Source organism: Xiphophorus maculatus, chromosome 3, assembly GCF_002775205.1.
Source record: "Xiphophorus maculatus strain JP 163 A chromosome 3, X_maculatus-5.0-male, whole genome shotgun sequence".
Taxonomy (NCBI): Eukaryota; Metazoa; Chordata; class Actinopteri; order Cyprinodontiformes; family Poeciliidae; genus Xiphophorus; species Xiphophorus maculatus.
The window spans coordinates 9,278,389-9,298,716 of NC_036445.1; the positions used below are offsets into that span (position 1 = coordinate 9,278,389).

Genomic DNA, 20,328 nt, shown 5'->3' on the forward strand with positions numbered 1-20,328 from the left:
TGTTCTGTCTAACCACTCTGTGATTCAGGGAATAACATCAAGACTCGGACCTCTTTACATCCTGTCCTTAATGTCACCAGCATTAACCGCAATCAATAGCCATTAGTCACAATCCCCACCAGTAAAGACTCGTGCAGAATCACGACATTTAGAGCTTTTCTTCGACTTTCAGACCCGTAATTAATTTGTGTTGATTAAAACTTTCTTCTAATCAGTAGAATTTTATTTTCCAGCTTGATTTTTAAAGATATTGTTTTATTTTTTTCTCAACTCGAGCTCCATGGATCCTGTGGCCTTCCTCCTACCACCACAATACGCCACAACAACACTGGGTGACAGCGAGCGCGTGAGAAATATTTTTCACAGCTGCACAAGTTATTGTCTGGAAGAGTGTGGCATTCACCCAGCAGCGACAACATAATGAGCATAAAGTACACAGTGACAAAAGAACGGCGGCAAACAATAAAACGCTTACGTGCTTCCTTCAGTGTCAAACCCAAACCTCGGAGGCAGTCAAGTTTAAATAAGTTTTAATGAGTGGGGCTCGTTTTGAGAATTTGAAATGATTTATGAACAGTTGAACTGACGGTGCACTGTGTGTGCATCTTTATCCCCAGACTGTAAAATCTAGTGAGGAATCCCACTGAGAACACATCAGTGTGTCAGCTCAGAGCAGGAGGAAATCAAGAGAGGAACTATTATTCCCCTGCTGCGCCTAGAGCTGGAAGCTAAAAATAAAGTGAATTAAAGACAGGAAGATTTTGGACAATGCTCTTTTTTTCATCTGCCAGATATTTGAATGAAATAAACAAAAAGTATAGCACCAAACAAAATTTTTCGAGCATTTATTTAAAAAAAGGAGCATCCATCCAGTCTAATTAGGATGATCTTGGAATGACTGCCAGCTGCTATACTGGTATAAACAAATCAAAATGAATTGTTTTGACTTGATTTATAATTTTTCATGATGGATTTTAAAGCAAGAAGTATAGGAAATGATAAGCAGATCCTTAATTAGATGGAGGTAGACTAACATGTCTATAGAGTCAATACATTTTGAAAGTTTATTGAATATGACATATAAAATTGCTTTTCTTCAGTAACTCAATTCACTAGTGAAACACATTATGGTGATTAAATTATACATATAATATCTTCAAGCCTTCATTTCTGTTAATTATGATGATTTTCCTCCTAGAGCTAATGAAACCCGACAACAAAGATTAGACATCAGACCAACAAAAAAATAATTTTAACTCAAAAATGTTGGCTTAATGAAAACTATGTTTAATACATGCCTAAAGGGTGTTATTTTCAAAAGACTCTTCATTCTGACAAACGAGTTTCATCAGAGGACATATTCTAATTTGGAGTAAAATCCTGACTTGGGGACGTTCTGATGGAGTTTGCATGTTCTGCTCATGCATGATTGAGTTCTCTCTGGGTACTCTCTCTCTCTCTCTCCAGACTCTTACAGTCTAATACAATGGATGTCAGAATAATTGGTTAACCTAAATTGCCCTTTGGTTTGTATGTGTGTGTGTGTGTGGGTGCATGGTTGTTTGTCCTGTGTGTCTCTGTGTTGCTGGACTGGTGACCAGGGTCTCTGGCCCAATGACCACTGCAGACAGACAGAAGCCCCCCCATGACCCTGCAAGGATAACTGGATATATGACTGAAGGATAAAGTTACCCTACATGAGTTATTTCATAACCTTTAACTGAACAGTTCTTAAAAATAGATCATCTCCAAGTAAGGCGACATCAAAAGAAATATTTACCATATAACTCAGTGTTTAATAGAGTTACAAAGGTAGAAAGAATACCGATATTTTATAGAACTGACTTTCTCACTTCTGTAAATGTAACTTTAACTTTTCAAAATTGAGTGTTAACTTCTCAAAAGTGAATCAAAGTAGAATTTTTTAAAGTTAAACACAAAAAGAAGAGGCTTTCTTTGAATCAAACAGTTCACAGATTAAGGACCTCTGGTTACTGAAAATCTAAAATGACTCTCCTCACTGTGTGCGACTGCTAATATGTGGCACCGCATACTAAAGTGCTACTTCAATAAATTATTCATATGCTCGCCATAAGGTATATATGCAGATTTCTCTCCATTCTGCCCCTCTTTCTTCCATCAGAGGCATTCATTTACAACAATCTGACAGAATTAAACGACAACCCTGAAGCAACCTGTCTGAAAAGGCCAGCTGGAACTTCAGGAAAAGAACAGTGAAATCATTTTTGTTGGGGTTTTTCTTTCTTAGTTGTTGTACAGCATGTGCAGTTCTTGAACTGCAACAGATTTATGTTTGTCCCATGTCGCTCCTTAAAACAAAACACCTTTCTGGGCATTACTATCATGAACACACAAATGTGCGTGTGTGTTTGTGCAGGCTGAAACTATAAGGAACATCGACACAGCTGTTGAGGGTCTCTGTGGCTCATTATCATGTTGCCAAAAACCTTTGGAATAACAAAATTCAGACTTACTGGAAACTGATTATCTAATAGACACTGCTCAAGAAAAACATTGCAGTACAGAAATAATTTTAAACCTGCATGTGTTTTTTTTACGATTTAAGTATTTTAATTCCAACCTGAACTTAATTTGATGCTTTTTCCAATCTGTTTAGAAAAAAAAAAAAAATCTGACATACTATTTTCTGTTAGGAAGACAGAATAGTATGCCAGGGTATCAGAATTTTTTTTTCAAATCAAATTTCCTCTGTAGCCCACTTAGTATTAATATACAAGCTTTCTATTCAATATCTGTTAAATATGAATCTAAGGAAAGAAGGAAGGAGGGAAGACAGGAGGAAGAATACTCTTACATGCCTTAAATGAATTTTTTCCACACTGCAAAAGAACCCCAAATGGGCCTATTTGTTCCAATATCCTCAGTTTGTATGTTCCCATGTTTAATGGCAGTAATTATGCAATTTTCCCTGATAGAGGAGCTGTTCAGCCACTCAGTGAAATTGTTTGCTACCTCTAAATGAAGTGTTTTGGGACCATTTTATCCCACATGAAAATGTTGGCCAATAAAAGCAAATAGGAAAATAGACTAAATTGCAAAAGAAAATGTGGATATTGTTTTTATTTTTTGATCTTATAGCAGTCCCTTTGGTTTGAAGTTTTAGTTTGTAGGCACAGAGTAGGCCAGGATTGTGAAAAAGAAAATATTTTCTTCTCAATTTCATCACAGGGTCATTTCTTGTCATTTTTCCCTTGATTGTGACAACACCTTCTTAGATGTTTCATCCCTTATTCTAACCCTTATTATAATGCAGTTCTGACTGATCTATAAGTTTCACCTGGAACAAACTTCCAGAAAACTGAAAAAAACTGCTCAAACACAGAGAGCCTTTAAATCAAGACTAAAAACCAATTTCTTTGGAGTTGTCTTTGATTAATAATTAGAGAACATAGATTAAATCTAGTAATTTAACGTTTTTTTTTTTCTTATGCTTTTTCATGGAAAGCACTTTGAACTGGCTTTTTGTTGAAATGTGCTATAAAAATAAAGTTGACTTTCCTTAAATATAGAGCTTTCCATCACTCTATGTAAGCTGTATTAGTTAAAACTCTATGTTTAGACTAATAGGTCTAGCGTCTTTGTGGAGGATGAATCATGATTTGGCAATGATTAGAAGCATTAGAAGAAAAATAGATTACTGTACATGTTTTTCTGACTCTATTTAAAAAAAGATAAGTTGTGCTCTAAATTTGACCTCATTTCAATGGCCCCTTTAAGGATTTTTTTAAGAAAGGAAATGTTGTGACCGCTTATCCATATTATCAATCAACTGCCTATGGAACGAGAAGCAGTAGATATTTTCTACTTTAGCAAGTTCGTTGAGTTCATATCAAACAGGAAATGTAGCTGAAAGGACTTCTGGAGCTTTTAAGACTTCCAGGGTTTGGGGCCTCTTCTCCTCTTATTGTATTTTTTTTATTAAAATTCCCCATTTCATACAGTTCACTGCTGCTGCTTGAAATGGAAGCTTTTTTTTTCTGAATCCTAATATTGGCGGTAAGACCCCGGGTGAAAAAAAAAATAAAAAAAGACCAAAACAAGCAAACCTGATAATACTCCCTACAGTGAGGGGGAGAAAGAGAAACAAGCCAAGATTGAGAAAAAATTGGAGGTAGAAAATAGAGAGAGAAAGAGAGCGAGAGAAAGAGATGACGTACATATGATCTGGAGAGAAACGGATTCATTGGTGTGTTTCAGGAGGATATGGTGGCAGAAATCTGACCTCCTGGCTGCTGCTGATGTGGCTTTTGGGGGCCCCTAATCTAAACATGAGATATTCTGTGGTTCTAGTCTCTAAAAGGGATCAGGGAACGTAGCCAGTCAGACAAAAACAGCTAGATCCCAGCTTCCTACTCCTCATTCCAGCTTTTCCTTCTCTCTTCTATCTTACAAAAGCCAATGCTGGCTACCAGCCAATCAGCTGGAACCAATTTCTGACTAAACAATGTTGAGAGCTTCTCCAGACCTTTGCAATGTGGGGTTTGCATGCTACGGGGGTATACACACTCCCAAAACAAGCTGAAGAAGAAACCCCTCCTCTGATTTTGATGGAGTAAAGTAAAGAGTGGGGGTTGCAAGAGGCCAACATTCCTCACAGCCCCCAAAATAGATCATGAAACTGGAAACCAACTACATTAGCTGGGGCAACATAGATTTTGGTAAAACAAAGGAGCTGGAGTCAAAGAAAGACACTACGATTCAGCTGCTGTTTTTTAGTCAATGCTTTGTGCATGTTTTTATTTTAAACAGTTTAAAACACTTAAAACATAATAATCATGTTTCTGAGATGGAAAAAAGTATGATTAAAACCATAACTTCTGTCCAAATTGTCAATATTTTTCAAAAATATTTCAGAAAAGTATTGTTTATAAGACAAATTTAATTAAGTGTTCATCTTTTAATCATATATTCAATTTGTGACACCACATTATTTTTCACAATGACATATTAACTACAGGTTGTTTGTGGGAAAAGTTAATCTATTCAGCTCTAAAGATTAAGCCAGTGTACGGTTGCTTTTCTACCTGAAGGGTTTTGTAAATAGTCAAAAATGTACTTTGAGATATAGCCAGATTTTTACAGAATTTGCTGCAATGGTCCTAATAAACCTCATTTGCATTAACACATTTTTTAAGAAAAAAATGTGAGTCCAGCTTAGCTCATACAACCAATGGAAACAACTAACCTTGTTAGAGAATGCAAGCTAATCTTCTGAATTGCTTCACCAACAAATTTAATTCAATATAATTTATTGCACACAAGTAGGAGGTTAAATACAGCGGTTAAAATAAGTACATAAGAAATCAATGTTTTACTTAATAATTATATTTTTTAGCATGAAATTCAAGCCAGTTGGAGGCAAAAATCCAAATAATAAAAACATACAACGAAATAATCAACAAGCTGCTCCATAAATTAATGTGGAAGGAAGTTTTATGGTGCAGGACATACAGTAAGTACCAATAAACCGTCTGAAATTTGTCAGTGTGTTTAAAGCATTCCTGCTCCAGTTATATGAAATCATTACCAGTTGTTTTGGCATCAAATGACAGTCAATAAAAATGTGTTGATTATCAAAGTGTTGCGCAGAGTGGAAAGACAGGAAAATCAAGGACAGCAATGGCTGCAGCTGATTTTCTAAACCTATTAACGTTCCTGTAAGTACTTCTTGGTTCATAATCAGGAAGTGGAAAGAACATAAATCCACCATAAAGCAGCCATAGCCAGGTGCCCTTTGTAAGATTTTCAACAGAGGACTCAAAGAATAATTTAAAGAGGTTTCCAACAGACATGGAGTACTTGCAGAGAGGTTGTAAAAGAGAAGCAGGTACAGTTTCTCTTATCAAATAAGTAATTAATGCACTCAAATGATTTTGTGTACAATCACTGCATAAGACTCCACTACTAGAAAAAAGCATGTTGAATATCCTCTGAAGGCTGGCATAAATTGCAAGAATGGCTTGGTTAATCAACTGACATAAATCTAATTGAAAGTCTAAAGACAAGAAAATCAGAGAACATCGACTCAGAACCTACAGGATATGAAGACTTACTTGTGTGAAAGAATTGGTCAAAATCCCACCTGAGCAATGCACAGAGACACTTTGAAGTTACTATCAAAAAGGCTTTATAGTAAGAACTTATTGTAAATGTGTTAAATACTTAGTCTTTATGTCATTTTGATTTTTTAACCATAACTTAATTTGTGAACAAATGATTCTAATGATTTATTTGCAGGTGTTGATTATTTGGATTGGTTCTGAGACCTGGTTTAAATTTTATGTCAAAAGAGATACAAATATATTTTCTGTGAAAAGCATGGACGTGTTCAATAGTTATTTTACCAGCTGCATATGTTAAAAGATTCTTGCTCAATGTTCTGAAACTTCCCTTGGTCTTTGTGACTCTCCAGTGCATTGTGTAAAATGCAGCAGCAAGATTTAAAACAAAGAAAATAGGAAAGAATTTTGTATCTATTCATGCTCTCCCATACCGGCAGGGGTTCTGTGGTAAAGCAGTAAGCACCGAAAGCATCAGAGTTGGGGATGGGGATTTGCTGAGAAGAAATTTTCCTTGTAGAGAAACATCTTTCATGAGTTACAACATTTATTCTGAGACTCTTTACATCCTTTCCATGTTTTTCTTTCTGTATCTTCACAAATAGGAATCTAAAGTTTTGATTGTATAGATTTGATATAAATGTTATTTTCTGAATTCTATAAAATATAGAAAAACATAAACGATTAAACAGCATCAGTTGGAATGTAACCACGGTGCCATTTCTGCGATGACACAACATTTTTGATGCATCACAGATCCCTAATAGCAATGTACTTAATGTCGGAGCTAAATATAAGCTATTTACAAGGAAGAAGACTCATCAGGGTCTGTCAGAGGCAGTGATGTTAGTGACCGATGTCGGACCGCTTTTTTTCAGTAATGAGTAATCTAACGCGTTGCTATTTCAAATCCAGTAGTCAGACTACAGTTACTTATCAAAATTACTTTGCATTACTATTTTCTTTTGCAATTACATTTTATTTCCTCTATGTGTCTTGGGGAGTGACCGCCGTTTCTATGCGACGGTATCAGCAGTGACAGAAACATAAACAATGGAGGGAAGAGGGAGATGCGCATTTTGTTCCAGGAAAAACAGGAAGTATTTTGAGTTTCGCTCACCAAGTCCGATTATTGTAAGCAGCTTTCGGCTTGTTTTCTTCTAAAGTCGCTTGCGGATTTAATGAGTTGCGGGTAGCGGTTTTTGGGCTTGGAAATAAACAGACCTAAACCCCAGAGTTTGCAGGAGGAGAGCTGTTGTGCGTTGCGCTCTGACACCAAACGCAGGGCCGTAACGCCGAACCTGAACGCTGGGGGGCTGGGGGAGTAAAATCCTATTTATGGTTTTCCAGACAATACTGACAATACTGGAACACACAAATTACTAAAGCTTTTTTTGTACTGCTGTAACCATTTAATAATCTCCCCTTCAGTTCAACCTTATAAGTGGAGACACATTGTTGATGTTACCATTATAAAATAACTTGCAATTAAGTTTTGGCAAAGATCAATGTAGTTTTCACAGGTGGCGGAGCGTTTTTGTTAGCAGCTGCTGAAAGTAACTAAAAAAGTTACTTTTAATGTAACTTAGTTACTTTCCAAATCAAGTAATCAGTAATCTAACTAAGTTACTTTCTCAAGGAGTAATCATTAATATGATTAAAGTGTACAAACAGAGTGCCGACATAGAGGGAAATACAGGGTAGGTGGCAGGGTAGTGCCAGTGAGGTGTTTAAATGTAAGTCAAAAGAAGCACAGAGATGATTGAGATGCTGTTCTGTTTCATCTGTTTAAGCTATCACTCCCTTCCTGTCCCGGAACATGTCAGATTTAGAAATATTGACAGCTTGTGGGAAATCTCAGAGTTGTGTCCACATGTGTTCTTACTCCAACACAGCTCATTTTAAAAATATGGTTGAATTACCACTGCAGCATGGCAACATGTTCTATTAATGACCCATTCATTTAATACAGGTGTGGTTAAAAAAAAGGGAAAACCATTAAAATATTTGAGAACTGACTTTGGACACTACTGAGCTACCTTCTTTAGTAATATACATACATGTACTATAGTCATTTTCCCAAATGAGCTGGACATTATAGACAAACAAACTAGAGTTTGATTACAGCAGACCAAACAGGGATGGTGTGAATGAACCCCAAATCAACACAAATCTGTATGAGCAAATCTCAGTTCTGATCTTTGCATCTCTAATATTGTGAATTCTCTGCATGATAGTAATACTTTAGGTATATTTCCAAGTTACTCACTTCTTGCAGTTTGTGTAGTCATGGCAGTGGCTGAGTGGGACTCGGATCACACAGCTGGAGAACGCCACAAAGAGAGCATGATGATCCCGGTCCAGCTCCAGACCCAGAACCCTCCTGTCCTCCCCTCGCACGTTACACCTGAGAACACGAATCAAAGAAAAAAGGCTTAGCATGCATTTTCTCTACTATACAACATGTCATAAGTAAATTTAAGTTCATGTTGATGAGAATTTCAAGCTGTGACAAAAGATGAGACAAAAAAAATTCCTCCAGCTGTATAAAACGATGTAAAGAGTTACAACAGACCAAAGACCAAGTGGGAGGGACTGATCAAGGCAGAACAAGGAGGAAGTGGAAGAAACAAAAGAAAAGCAAATGAACAGAGAAATAAAGCCATTGGTAGATAACACTGATATAAAGGATGTGTTCTCTAACTTGTTTGGGTTGTAGACGTCGATGTCTTCCAGTAGTTGGGAGTTGAAGGAAGCGTTGGCTCCTTCTGAGCTGGCCAGGATCTTCAGAACATGACCGTTATCTGAGCCCAGGAACACCACCGTGTAGTTCTTATAGGGTCCAGCTGATGTGTCCACAGCTATCTGGGTTAACTTAAACCTTAATGGGATACAAAAGAAAAAACTATTAATTCTATTTGCTGGGGAAATGTTGGGTTCCAGCAGTAAACAAAACAAAGAGTGGGCGACCACTGGGCTCATTGTGTAAATCCTCAGTGCGCAATCAATTCATCTGCCAACACACCATCCCCTTCTTCCATCGCCTACTCCCTTTAATCCCTTCATCCTATTAATGCATCTATCTGTCCACCCACGACTATTCAATCGATGCATCTTTCATGCTGTTCAACCACTTTCCCACACTCTGTCTAGTTTTCAGTCCCAGATTTCAACTTTCTCTTTGCATGACGTTGTTTGACATTCATGAGGTTGTCTGGTGGCTGCTGCTTTGTGTGCAGCAACACTCTGCTTCATATTCACCGTGATCCTAGTGGTTCCACCAGGGATCTGACCAGTATCACAGTCTACTGCAGGCTCCACTGGAGCTGCTGGGACTTGCAGGCTTTGCTGAAGGGCACCTTGAGTCCACTGCCTGTTCATTCATTTTCTATGACTGCACTTTGACATCACGGCATGAGGATTTAAACAAACAAATTTCGACTAATAATATTTTTGGCACGACATTCCTTCCGGATCCTTTCCCCACGGACACCGGGAGCAGTTTCTGCGCCCTCATTTGTCCCTGTGTCCGCCTCCCAGATGGTCCCACACAGGTTGCTGTGTTTACCCACACACACTTGACTGGCACATCCCTGTAAGGGTTCGGCAGTACGGCGTGATGCGTCTGTGGTGGGATTTCATTTATCTAGCAGGTCCCAGGGGAAAAAGCGCGGCAGATGTGATGTTTTTGGCGCCAGATGTGAAGCGGTACACGTTTCCCCAGTGTGGAGACACAGCAGTGTCTGGCTGGCTGTCAGCCTGGCTCTGCTTCAGGAAGCACAGAGGCAGCCCCTGTATGCTGTGTCTGCGTGTGTGCGTTTGAAGGCTGAATCTGTGTATCTGATGTGTGTGTACAACCTCTGTCTGAGGCCTATGCTGTGGTGAATGAAACACTTGTGGCACTTCATGATTCCATGTCCACCATATCATCGTCTGCCATCAGTGGACTCTCAAATGTCACAACATGCGAAGCGCTCTCCCATACACCGACGGCTTCCTGCCTTTCAATGCACGCTGCTGTGGAGCGCCTGCAGGTCAGGGCTGCACTCGAAAAAAGACCCTCTCTCTGTGAGGCTTGCCTTTGATGTGGGCTGAGATCGACCGCTGAGTAAATTCAATGGGTTTTAATGAGGTACAAGGTTGAGCGTTCCACCTGAGCTCCCTCGTCTATACCAATCAAGAGTCCTGCATGTGAAAACACTGCTAGTGTTGGACATTGTGTTGTTACAGAGAATAAATGCATACAGCTCATTAAAGAATTGACCACTGCTTCATAAACCTCAAATACTGAACCGCAATATGGAAGTTAGTAGGTGATGTTTTTAATTTGATTCAGCAAAAGGGACACTACATGCTGCTGCAAACTGTTGAAAAATAAAGTTTGTACGCCCCCGAAAACTACAGTAACTTCTGAAATGATTATCTGAGTGTTCAGTAGAGAAGACCTATGCATGTGTTATAAATCTAACTATAATTAAATTGCTGTTGTGACTGAGATCAAACGATATTTTACAAGCAATCAATACATAAATGATATTTTAATACAATTTTTGCACTTTATTGCAATTATATTGTACCACATGATTATGACCAATCAACAGTTTAGGTGAAACATTTATAGTTTGTTTTGTTCTTTTGACAGAACGCTAACATTCAATCAAAAGTTACTTCAACAAAATATCAGCGTTTCAGTCAGCATGCTTGTGCAACATCGTTATTAGCATATTTTTTCCTCTAGCAAGTTTATTTCTGTTTCAGTTAATTTGTGCAGGGTATATGTTTCAGGGAAGTTGCCAAATATTTTTAAATGATTCATCATGTTTTTTATTTTATTTTAGTCAGAAAAATATTGCTATTATACAGTGGTGAGTACACTTTTAATATCAGCTGTAAATTACAGTTCCAGTGGGCCAGTAAGGGCCAGTTTGATGCTCAACTTTAGCGTGTCTGGAAACTAAAAAAATGATAACCTCTCTGTTCATGATGAGCTATTGTAACAAACTGAGAACCTTAATAACATAGGACTGATGCATTAAGGGATTAAGCAATTGTCTGCTCATCTTTCCCCCAAATTAAACAATTGCTTATTTCTATCATAAGTCCGGTGATTAGAGCAAATTGTCTACCTGCTGGTGGTGCGGGTGAAGAAGGGTCTGTCATTGACTGAGGGGACAGACTCATCCATGAGCGGATACGACTTGATGAAGGTCAGAGTTTCATCTGGGAAAGTGGTGGAGGACTTGTAGGTGGCTGCAGAGCCTTCGCCTGCACAGCTGCCTGGCCTGTACGATAACAGTAAAAAAAAGAGAACAAGACATAAATCCCGTTCAACAAACACAGATGCAAAAACACTTGCAAGCCATTTGTTTCTCCGCGAAGAGCAGGCGGGCAGAACAGGTGTCTTATGTGCGTGTTTTGTTTTATTATTTTATATTTTCCACAAGATGTCTAAGCATAATAATAACAGCAGCTGCAAAAACTCTTTTGTCAAACACACAAAAACAAGCTGGAGGAAAGTGACAGTTTGCAGTTTAAAGACGCATCACTCACCTCGGCTTTGGGACTTGTTCTTCTAGAACAGGTGTCCATGCTGACTCACTGTTTCTCTGCTCCTTGAATTTTCCATTAAAGGCCTTCTCTATGTCGTCCATGTAGAAACCGCAGACTGCTGAGCCGGTGATGCTGCCCCAGGAGAAGGAGATATTCTTAATTAAAATTATTCAATTTCACCACACCTGTATGTATAGCTGAGGTTTAATCAAAGTAAGAGCCACCTGGATATATCTGTTTACAATATCTAAATGCTGCTAAAAATCCAAATGCATGTTGGGAGAAAGTTGAGGTTTTAGAAATTCTGTGCATTTAAACCAGTGCATTCATCTTCTTGCTGAGGATCCATAATTATGCATAGGCCTATAATTTTAGAGACGACCTCAAATGTTAAAACCTGATTTGATGTCCCAACCATCATTCCAAAATAAAGCACCCTTCACACTTTCTGGCATGGATAGTAAAGATGTGCAAAAATTGTTAAGATAGACTCATCTTTTATTGCAGTAGCTTATTGTTACATTAATTAATTATTCATAGGGAAAAATCTTATGTTAGGGGAAATAAAAAATAATTTTTTTAACAAACTGTCTGCACAAATAATACATTCATAATCACTTTGAAAAATGCAACTGAAGCATTGTTGTAATTTCTATTATCTCTTAACCAGTGTTTAAATAAATCACAGTCATTTTACCATTACAAAAGTACTTTCATACAAATTAGCTTTTTTGTTCTTTTTTGTGGTGTGAATGGTCCATTTTTTTTAAATTCCTCTTAACTATACTGTACTGTTGGTAAGTTTTACACTTTAGTGGACAATACAAAACACTCATATTATTTTCCCTGAAACACCAGCGCATTTTAAACAAAAAAAATAGTGGTCTTTGTCAGACAACTGAAAAAATGCTAATCAATAGTTCTTTTATTGGTATGATGATTTAAATCATATGACCAAAGCAGCACTTAGAAAGCAAAGTCCTTGTTTACAAATCTTAGCCAATAAATCTATTTAGATTTTGAGTCTCAATTGATTCTATCAGACAAAATTAAACTTTATTGCAAGACTTTTTCAGCCTCCACATATAAAGTGAGTAAAAAAACAAAACAAAAACACTTCTGGGGTGAGATGAAGGTCGCCCGAGAGGTAGTGGTTACCCCAGAGGTGACCTTTGTCTCTGGGGTGCATAAGAGATGATCTAGAAAAGTTGTGCAAAGAGAAAATCCATCTTTCTGTATATTCCAACTTTGCTGAATGTTATTGGCAAAACTGGGTTGTAAGTATGAAATGAAGGAAGGTCAATAACTGTGGCATGGGCGATTGAATAAAAAGAAAAAAAAAAGTTCTGGTATGAAATTTCCCCCTGACTAAGGTAGTTTACTAAAATAATTGTGAATGATACAAACACTCTTAATCTGACTGAGAAACTGGAGAAATTGTTTGAATGAACAGTGTTCATGTGAAGTAATGACATGATAATTTAATCAGATAAAGAAAACAGAACTGTTTGAATGACTGATCACACCATAAGGTTGTCACTGATGCAGGACAGCCGCAGTTATGTGTGTAAATTGAGGATGTGAATTGAGATGGACACAAATAACCTTTAAATAATTAAGCAACTATAATTATGATTAAAAGAATGCTGCTGTGGACCAAAAAAATCTACTTTACCCTTAGTATTGTACATTTCTTTCACATTCTCCTGGTCATACAACAACAGTACAAGATCTGTACATCAATGCTGTGACCTTGCATGAGAAATATTTAGGTGTTTGCTTAACGCAGTCACGTCCACCCCATCTTCCTTATCCCCACCTGTTTGCTTGTGTGGTAAAAACTCCAAGGACCGCAGGCCGGTGGTTTATCTGGAGGACATTGGTCAGTGACTGCAGAACGTCAAAGTAAAAGAAAGAATCTCCAGGAACGGAGCAGTTCAGCCGGGCTTTCAGGAAAGATGTCCAGTACCGTTCCAGGACCCGCGGGGAACCCCCGTTGTCATTCTTACACACTCGTGCAACCCTGGAGAAAACGACCTGAAGAGACAGGAGCAGAAAAATCCTCAACCTCTACCAGATGATTTATAATCCAACACAACCAGGAAGAGCCAATGAGAAACAGAGGATATAGTTTGCATGACAAGCGAGGCTGTTGTTGGCGTTTATTCTGCTTAGAAAGAAAGTTGTTTATTCCGCTCACCTTGCCTAGGGTGGTGTACTCCACTGCAATCTCGCTGAAGAAAAAGTACACATAGTTCCCGTACTCAATGGCGTGAAGAAAATGGGGTTCTAAAGACGGAGAAAAAGGCACATCATAAAACGCAGTTTGAGTTATGACTTACTTCAAATACAGCTCAGCTTCGTGAGCAGCCTGAGAGTGAATGTGGTAAACACAGGGCTCAAAGAAATCTTCAGCAATGTGAAATTGCAAATTTGCATATTGGGAAAGAGGCAGAAGAACAAACAGTCAGCAGAAAACTATTGTACCAAAAGAGAACAGATGGTCCAGGATCAATGGTCACACAGATTACATTATAATCAGCTCGAGTTAGAAAAGCATCAACCTGGCATAGACGTTTTCCAAACTGTTCATTCAGATTCAAGCTTCACCGAAGTCTGCCAAAAAATTAATTTTGGTAAAAATTTTGTTTAGATTTTGCCAAATAACGGAAGTTCAAAAACAATAATCAAAAGAAGATTAAATAGTTCCTTATGAACATTGGTTTTTAAAGAGGATGCAATATTTGTGTGGTTAAACCTCACAAATATTGCACTAAAGTCAACCTGCTGGATCCAATCAGGTGTGGAGATTAGTTTTCCTACATATAAATGTATTTGGATGGTGGTGTAGAGTCACTTGCATCAGGACAATCAAAGGAGTGGATGCACTGTGTAAGGCATCTGTGTGGCTTTATCCTACAAACTGTTGCATTTGACAGTCATAAATCTGTACAATAACAATGTTAGGGCAGATTTTCATTACATTTCCAGTCATCAACAGAAGCTATGACTTACTTCAAATACAGCTCAGCTACATGAGCAGCTTGAGAGTGAATGTTGTAAACACAGGGCACCAAACCTGGACTGGTGCTTATTAACCACAATAAAGACAACAATGCATGAGGTGCCAGAGCAGCAAAAAGTGGTACAATATGTCTTAATTATCAGTTGTTATTCATTTATCTTCCACCATTTTGTTCTTCCAATCCAGTGCTTTTAGACAGAAGTAATGCCACTGTTTTGAAGTACTATTAATGTGGAAAATGGACAAATTATTATGAATTTTTAAATGAATTAAATGTGTTTTATTTAGAGGGTTGATTGTACTGTGGACCCAGTCTACTTGCAGGTCAGTTCTCAGGGATTTATTTATAGGTTTCTCTGTCAAAAGTAACTCTAAATTGTTTGCAGAAAATCTTCCGATTTGCTGATTTTTTTCATAGAGCATTATTTAAAATATTCAAAAGAAAAAAACATCTAGGGAAGTTGAATTACACAAGCACAATGCTGCTTGACATGCTATTCACTGGTATTTTGATCCATTTTCCTATTTGCTGATTGGCTGTGGTCTAAGAGTAGAAACAAGGAAGACCATGGATGTTAGCTTCTGTGGTAGTGCTAAGATTATTTACACTGTGTGTATTAATGCATATTACAGTAAATTTGGTACATAAACTATTAAAATACACATAAGTGTTTTAAAGTCTGTCTCAGGTAATTGCAGATTTTAGTGGCAGTGGCCTGTGAACCCTGTGAATACTGGGGGTCCACTCTACTTATATAACTATTATGAATAAAAATGGTAAAAGAAGTTGATAAAATTATTCATAGTCTCCTACTGAGTTGTCTTGGAAACCAGGACCAAATGGTAGGAATAAAGCATGCAGATAAGATGACAATATTCAGGCTTATTCCATTTTAATAAGTGAGATGTACAATCAGTTCTCCTTTTAGATAAAATAGGCAGCGGACTTTACATTCTGTACTTTTCTTTATGTTCAGACAGGCAACTTCTAAGAGCTATGAATGTGCTTCAAATAATACACAAGTACAAATCAAGAAGTAGAGAATTAATCAGCCACCAGCAATCAAGGAAATAACATCCAGACATCTCATCAAAGGCAACTAATTTTTATCAAAGCTTCTTGAACCTGGTTCCACAAAACAGATTAATGAGCAGCAAAAAACTCTGTCAGTCCTGGAAATTATTTACAGATTTGGACTGATAATGTTGACAAATGGAACAAATGGAATGTGACTGGGTCATTTCACAGCAGCCTAAAATCACATGTGGATGATTACCTCGGAGCCACTTGGAGTCATATTTGACTGTACGCAGAACAGCACTACTTTCTCCCAGACTTCTGTAAATGACTGCATCGCTCGCCAAGAAGTCAGTCATTGTTGCAGAGTAGAAGTCACCACCTGAAGGACAGAAAATAAAAAAAAGCAGAGACTGAGATGCACTGTTGGGAAGCACAATTACAAAAGCTTGGCTTTAAATATGTATTTTGATCAAAGATGGCTGCTGATGTTCTTTAAAAGGAGGCTGAGTAGAGCAGATGTAGGCGAACATGCCAGTCTGAAGAGCAGCAAGTGTGAACTTTGCTCAGATGTCAGTGGAAACCTGGCAGCTTTAGAGAGCTCTCACTTCTTTCCAGAGTTTGACCCAAGCGTGTTCAGGGTGTATCAGTTTTCTTTACTGCTAATATTAGCAAAGTGACTGTAAATCCAACCGCAAATAAGAATCGTAAAGAGGAAACTATAAATTATCTCTGCTGAAGAGCCAAACGTTAAAACTAAAATAACACTCTTAACCACACAAGCCTTCAATGATGTATTCTACTCATCTCTGTCAACATCCACTTTAAATTAAATTTTATCTTTTGTTTCTTATTGTTTTGTAAATTAAATCTAATAGGAGTGACAAGATCTCTAGATAAAAATGTTGCACTTTGTGTAACTTAAAAGAAATTTGTCTTGCTTTGCACAATCCAAAAACTCTACTGTTACTGGTCAAATAGGGAATACTTCCTTTTCATAATTTACTGATTATTTATTGGTGAAATAACAAAAAACATAACAGGTTGACTGTAAAATTCATCCAGAAAACCAGCCATCATATTTTCTTTAAATTGTGTTCATTAACACCCAATTTAAGCATTTCAAGGCATTTTTAGCCTATAGAATTAAGCATCATTCTAGCATTCAATTCAGAGCTCAACTAAAAGGCTGTTGCATGCTTTTTTGAAGAATTTGTTCCGCTCTCTTCAAAATCTAAACTAATCAAATCTAAATCGTAAAATTATACACCTATTGGAGAATTATTAAAGCATAGTTTAGCTATGAAGTGTTTGCTTTTTTTTTTTTGTAAAAGCAGATAAATTGGTTATTTCCCTGTTATATTTGGCATTTAAACCATCTTAGGTTTGGCTCTACTCAAACACTGCAGTACACAAGGATGGTAAACCTGGAACTAAATATTTAACACTGATTTCAGGTCATTTAAAAACAAAACAAAACAAAACAAAAAGTACCTTCTTTAAGGCAGAAAAAACATTAGTACTAGTAGTAGTAGAAGCCATAACATTAGGTCAAAGGTTTTCTTAGACTGCCATAATTTTTAGGTGTTTGTGGGGTTTTCTTCACTAAAAATGACTTATGCCTCAAGAAACACATGTTGCAAGTCATAGAAATACTCTCCTTTCTTTATTTCACATTAAAAATCTATGAGGCATTCAGTACTGCATGGCTGAGAGTGAGAGCAGCCTGTTTCTCACAGGACGGGCGACTGAACTTGGTTCAGGCTCAAAACATCCTCAAGCTAAATTTCAGAATAGTAGCTGAAAGGTTCTATAAACTTTACACACCATCATGGAAGCTCAGATTCTGGGAGCAAATCCAAGGTTTCTGCATTTCCAATATGTAGGAAGTATAGGTAGGAAAACTTAATACCTTCAGTGTGGCATTAAATGTTTGGTTCTTAGCCTGACATGTACAATTAAAATGCACTAAAACCAAACAGGACCAGTGGTTGTCTATTCTATGAAGGGTTTATTTTGAATTCACTGAAATTAATGTCCACTTTGGAATACTGACCTGCGAAAAGGCCGACATTAGATTGGCGGGATTCGAAGGGACATCGAGCCTGTCCCACTACCTCCTCACCTTCCTGCTCCAGGGTCGACATCTTAAACAGAGAGAAAGCTTAATCAATCAATCAAGTTTAGTTGCATAGCACATTTCATAGCAGGGCAGTACAAGCTGCTGTACATAATAAAAATCAAAAATGGCAAAGTTATAATGAGACCACATACAAAGTTTTAGAGCTAGGGGACAAAGAGTAACATCAGCAAAGCTCTGCATTGTGGCTGCAGCACTGATGGCAAAGAATCAATTTGTCTTCTATATCAAAAGTCTGAAAGAAATGTGGTAAAATGTGTAGCTGAATATAAAGGATAAGTACTAAATCAATCTGTGGTAGTAAAAGGCAAAACATGCACCATAAAGATTAGTTTTATTTGATGCATTATATGTGGGTCGTTTCCATAAAAGCAGTGTGTGGAGGTCCCGCTGCTCAGGCAGACAGGCCAGTTTATCTCCCGGCCGCAGATATTAAGCTGCTATTTTCCAACCTGCTGTTAACAAGGTTGTAAACTTCAAACACGACAATGCATGAAACCCAACAGTGTGAATGTTTGTGGGCTGTGAAAGCTAAAGGAACACAGAGCAGGTTCAATGCCCTTTGTGGTAGTAAGGTGACAGAAATATACACATACTGCACATTAGTAGCCCATTAACACGTTGGCTTAGTTTGCCATGTAAATCTGATCGACACATTTGCGTAATTACTGGTCTATTGTTATTCTTACTGCAGATTAAAATAATTAATTGATGTTCTATAGAATACAAAGGTTATGCTTATGCGTTCAATATTTATAAAACAAAACGAGGACTGTGGAAAAAATAAAATAAGATAAGATAAGATAAGATAAGATTTATTTGTCATTGTCATCAACAGATTACAACGAGATTGAGATTTGCTCAACTCGAGTTAAGATGCAGGTTATGTGTATATACGTAATATACAAAGATAAAGAAATGAATAGTACAAAATGAGAAATAAATAGACATCAGAAGATGGTTGCAGCGCCTGGAGGTGTCGCAAATAAAATAAAATAAAATAACGCTAATAAAAACTGGATGGGCATTGCGAATAGTGATGTTTAAATTTGGCGCAAATCATAACTTGGATCTGATAAAGACGTATTTCAGGTCACTGTTTTGGTATTATATCATTATATGTAATTAGCATTAGTTTAACACAAATCAGTTCTGTTGTTAGAACCTCATAATAAAACATTTGACATCCATGTGCTGGATAAACACCACGAACAATGTAAATTAGACTTAAAAATATATGAAATGCAAGACAAGATCTTCACCTTCATCTCTGTACAGCTATAAGAATTCCAACTGCGTTGCAAGTTTGACTTCTTTTGATGAAAAAAACATACTGCACTATTTCCAATTTTATTGTACTCCGCTCCACTGAAGCATCAAAGGCAAACTTTGATTGGATTTGTTGAGGTTTTCACAAAAACATGTTTCAAAGTTGCAGAAATGAAACAAAATATATACCACAGACTTCCTAATGCTTGATTCCAATGTTCAGGATGTAGCAACAGTTAAAGGGAAATTGCTCACAACTGCAGCAACATCTAGTTTGTCCTCTGCAGAGAAGCTTTAGCAAAGATGGTGAAGGTTGAGGTGCTGGTATCTAAATCTTTAAATTTAATCTAACAAACTGCTGCTATTTGAGTGTTCATGCTAATACAAAGGCAGAATCTTGCAAAAATATTTATACATCTTGAACTTCACCAATTTCTTCTACATTCCCACATCAAATTTCAAGATACTTGGGATCAAACTCAGAGAGTGGGAGAAACTCTTATTGCCACCAGTTACAATTTGTTTGGCCGACTTGGTGTTTCAATATGTCCACTCCTCGCATTAGCAGCTTTAAGGGCTAGTGGAAACATGTTTATTTTATAAGAAACACTTCTAAAGGTACATTCATGTAAGCACTGCTTTAATGGTAAAGTAAAAAAAAATATGGTTACAAAGTAGTTCAGAAAGTGTGGTGTGCACTGTCAAGACTTTCTTCAGGACAACTGCATTCTGCAGAGCTAATTATAACCATTGAGGCATTCCTTGAAATAAAGTCTAACAATATTAAGAAAGTTAGGAGAAATATTGAAATAAAGACGACAGAAAGCTTTGCAGTTTAGACTCCAACCTGCTGTTTTTGAAGGGTTTTTTCATTTTTATTGAAATATGAATCAACTGTATTACACAAACTTCCCAACGACTCAGGGTTTCGTTAAATAAAAATAAATTCAGAAATTAGAAGTGATAGTTCTGCATATTTGTGAAGACACTGCAGGGTCATTAGACACAGCACAGAGGAAGACAGACGGTTGTAACGCTTTAAGATTTTGTTTCATCATTAATGCATGCTGACGACAGCCTTTCTGCTGTCTACACACCAGCTGTCTCAGCAGCCTGGGCAGCAAAGCTGCCTATTCATAGACAGGCATCCACTCATGTCTTTCACAGCCACACAAATCTGATTCAATCCCCCACTCTCCTGCACATGTTTTTTCTGTCCAGTTTC

The 20,328-nt window shown here is 37.4% G+C and overlaps 1 protein-coding gene across 5 annotated transcripts in view; it reads right to left on the reverse strand.

Annotated features, from left to right (window-relative positions):
• The window catches only part of LOC102237426 (semaphorin-6D-like), a 158,919-nt gene that overhangs the window by 33,483 nt on the left and 105,108 nt on the right, over positions 1-20,328 (reverse strand). For all 5 annotated transcript variants that reach the window (XM_023330701.1, XM_023330703.1, XM_023330702.1 and 2 more), the window contains 8 exons: positions 17,751-17,841; positions 15,954-16,076; positions 13,852-13,940; positions 13,471-13,688; positions 11,652-11,783; positions 11,228-11,383; positions 8,806-8,982; positions 8,371-8,508 (listed from right to left, as the gene is read on the reverse strand). In XM_023330701.1, the coding sequence (XP_023186469.1) occupies positions 8,371-8,508; positions 8,806-8,982; positions 11,228-11,383; positions 11,652-11,783; positions 13,471-13,688; positions 13,852-13,940; positions 15,954-16,076; positions 17,751-17,841 (1,124 nt within the window). The remainder of the gene's footprint in view (positions 1-8,370; positions 8,509-8,805; positions 8,983-11,227; positions 11,384-11,651; positions 11,784-13,470; positions 13,689-13,851; positions 13,941-15,953; positions 16,077-17,750; positions 17,842-20,328) is intronic.